This window comes from Gavialis gangeticus, unplaced genomic scaffold, assembly GCF_001723915.1.
Source record: "Gavialis gangeticus isolate Ggan-Ray unplaced genomic scaffold, GavGan_comp1, whole genome shotgun sequence".
NCBI lineage: Eukaryota > Metazoa > Chordata > Crocodylia > Gavialidae > Gavialis > Gavialis gangeticus.
Window position 1 is genome coordinate 59,871,845 of NW_017728993.1, and position 2,448 is coordinate 59,874,292.

General features: G+C 47.6%; 1 protein-coding gene across 3 annotated transcripts in view; it reads left to right on the plus strand.

Annotated features, from left to right (window-relative positions):
• Positions 1 to 2,448, plus strand: part of LOC109286964 (ADAMTS-like protein 2) — a 37,935-nt gene that overhangs the window by 18,077 nt on the left and 17,410 nt on the right. For all 3 annotated transcript variants that reach the window (XM_019501793.1, XM_019501794.1, XM_019501795.1), the window contains exons 6-9: positions 467 to 547; positions 1,109 to 1,284; positions 1,673 to 1,958; positions 2,320 to 2,431. In XM_019501793.1, the coding sequence (XP_019357338.1) occupies positions 467 to 547; positions 1,109 to 1,284; positions 1,673 to 1,958; positions 2,320 to 2,431 (655 nt within the window). The remainder of the gene's footprint in view (positions 1 to 466; positions 548 to 1,108; positions 1,285 to 1,672; positions 1,959 to 2,319; positions 2,432 to 2,448) is intronic.

Sequence of the window (2,448 nt, forward strand, 5' to 3'; positions counted from 1 at the left end):
CCAGCCCTAATGTCTATGAAATCTATGAAATCTTTGAAAATAGGACCATTCCCAATTATATCATCCCACCCAAGGCTTTGTTTAGCCTAGTCTTAAAAACCTCCAAGGAGATTCCACAACCTCTCTGGGCTGTGAAGTTCAGCAGCTCTCCTACCAGGGCTTGGAGCATCAGAGGAGAGATTTTTTTTTAGAGCTGTGAACACAAATGTACACAAATGGGAGCTGACACTAGCTCCTGAACTCCCAAAACACTGGCCCTGGAGCTGAGAGAGCCCTTCCCTCTTGTATCCCCTCTACTTGAGGGCATCATTGTCCTCCTGCACACGCACACATATACTGCAAACAACTGTTGCCCACCCTTGCTGTAGCACAAGCCCAGTCAGCTGATCCTCTCAGTTTCCCAGTGGGGTTGGACATTTCTGAGTCTCTAGTTTTCCAAGCCCTTTGTTCTGTTCTCATCCCACAGGTTATGTATTTATTACAAACATCCCTGCTGGTGCCATGGACATCCTCATCATTGAGCGAAGGAAAACTGAAAACATTCTGGGTAAGCAGCAGAAAAGAATGCCATTGAGAGCCTGGTCCTGCAGCTTGAATTTGGGGCAAGGGCCCTGACTGCATGTATGGTATATCACGGTGAGGGTGGGGAAGTTGTGGAGGAGCAGAAAGCAGTGGAAGGGACATGCAAAAAGCTCAGTGGGAGCCTTCAGGAAGCCACAGGCATAAATGTTGCATGGCTGTGGGAGGCAAAGAATGGGTAGAAGTAAAGAGGCAGTTTCATGTGGCTCTCATCCCTTCAGGAGCTGCGCCACCAGCAATGTTGCTTTGAGTATTCTTGTCTTGGCTTTCTCTGTAGCCTCAGGCTTTGGTCACTGCTGTTTTGATCTGATGTGGAAAACCCTTGTATAGCCAATTATAGGAAAATGACCCTGCTATCATTTTCTTTTTTAAAGAAGTTAATTCACTCCCTTCTCTGCTCCCCAGGATCAGTGCTGTAATGCTGTGAATATAAACTCATGAGCTGTTGTTGACTTCTCGTAGGAGTCTGCTTGGAGTTAAGCTTCCTATCTTCCTACTTCTGTCTGCTCCCCTCTTTCTGTCTTTGCAGCACTGGCAGATGAATATGGGCACTTCTTCTTCAATGGGAACTCAGCCATTGACAATCCCCAGAACTTCAGGGTTGCTGGCACTGTGTTTAAGTACCGCCGGCCACCCAGCCTGCACTCTGATGGCCTGGAGTACATCATTGCCCATGGGCCCACCAACCAGTCTCTGAATGCCATGGTATGTAAGGATCTAAAGATCAGGCTGCTTCCTTGCTTGTGTTCTTTATGACTTCAAAGCCTACAAATATCGAATCAGATGAGGGAATTCATGCAGCATTCACTGCTGCATCATTCCTTACACTGATGTCTTTAGAGATAGCCTGGCACTGCCCAAGCTGGGAGCTACCCTTTAGCTGTTGTGGTGGCACAGTTTCTTCTGTGTTTCTCACCAAGACATTATTCTTTCACTCATAGAATCATAGGGTTGGGAGGGACTTCCAGGCTCGTCTAATTCAACCCCTCCACAACTGCAGGGTGTGCAGGGTGTAGGATGTGATTAAAATATTTCTTTGTGGTACATGCTAGTGAGATAAAAGGGTTTCTATTTCCTCATCTCTTGCTTCCAGTACTATAACTTTAATGGGAAAATGCCTCATATCACTTATGACTATACTGTGCCACGGACACCATCACCAGCTTTCCAAACAGCTCCCCCCACCATAGAGGCACCTCCTTACCTTAATCCGCCAGAGTCCAGTCAGAAAGATCAAGTTCTGATGCCAGCAGATTCCAGGGCTGCCCAGGACTTCAATGCCACTTGGATTTCTCTCTCATCGGATGATGCCAGAGACCAACTCCAACCACAAGAAGAACCCGAAGACATGAGCTTCAGCAGCGAAGCCTTCTTCCAGAGTAACTTGGCTCAGCCTGGGGATTGGGGCTGGGAACAGGGGAAAAAGGAGGAAGATAAGTTTGGCTTCCAGATAAGACAAGTCTGCCTTGCCAACAGAGTGGGAGAGGAGGAGGAGGTGGCAGTGGGTGGAAAAACAGACTTGGGTTTGTTTCTTTTTCTTGGCTACCTTGGGTCTGGACACCTGCTGTACTCTTTGAAAGTAAGACTTTTAAGAGGTATTTTCAGCATTGCCCTGACTGCTTCCACTGAAATCAGTAGGAGCTTTCTTAGTGGGGAGGGTGGGGGAGGATGGTGGATCAAGAAGGAAAGATGGTATTCTAACCTCAGTTGAGTCACTAATGCAATGGCATTTTACTTTAGCCCTCAGATTAAATCAGATTTCCATCAGTACAACCATACCCTTCAGTGTGGTGCGGCCAGAGCTCCCAGAGAGCAGTGGGATCAGGGCATCCAGGCTCCATCTCTTCAGGAGGTTATGTCACCGGGACC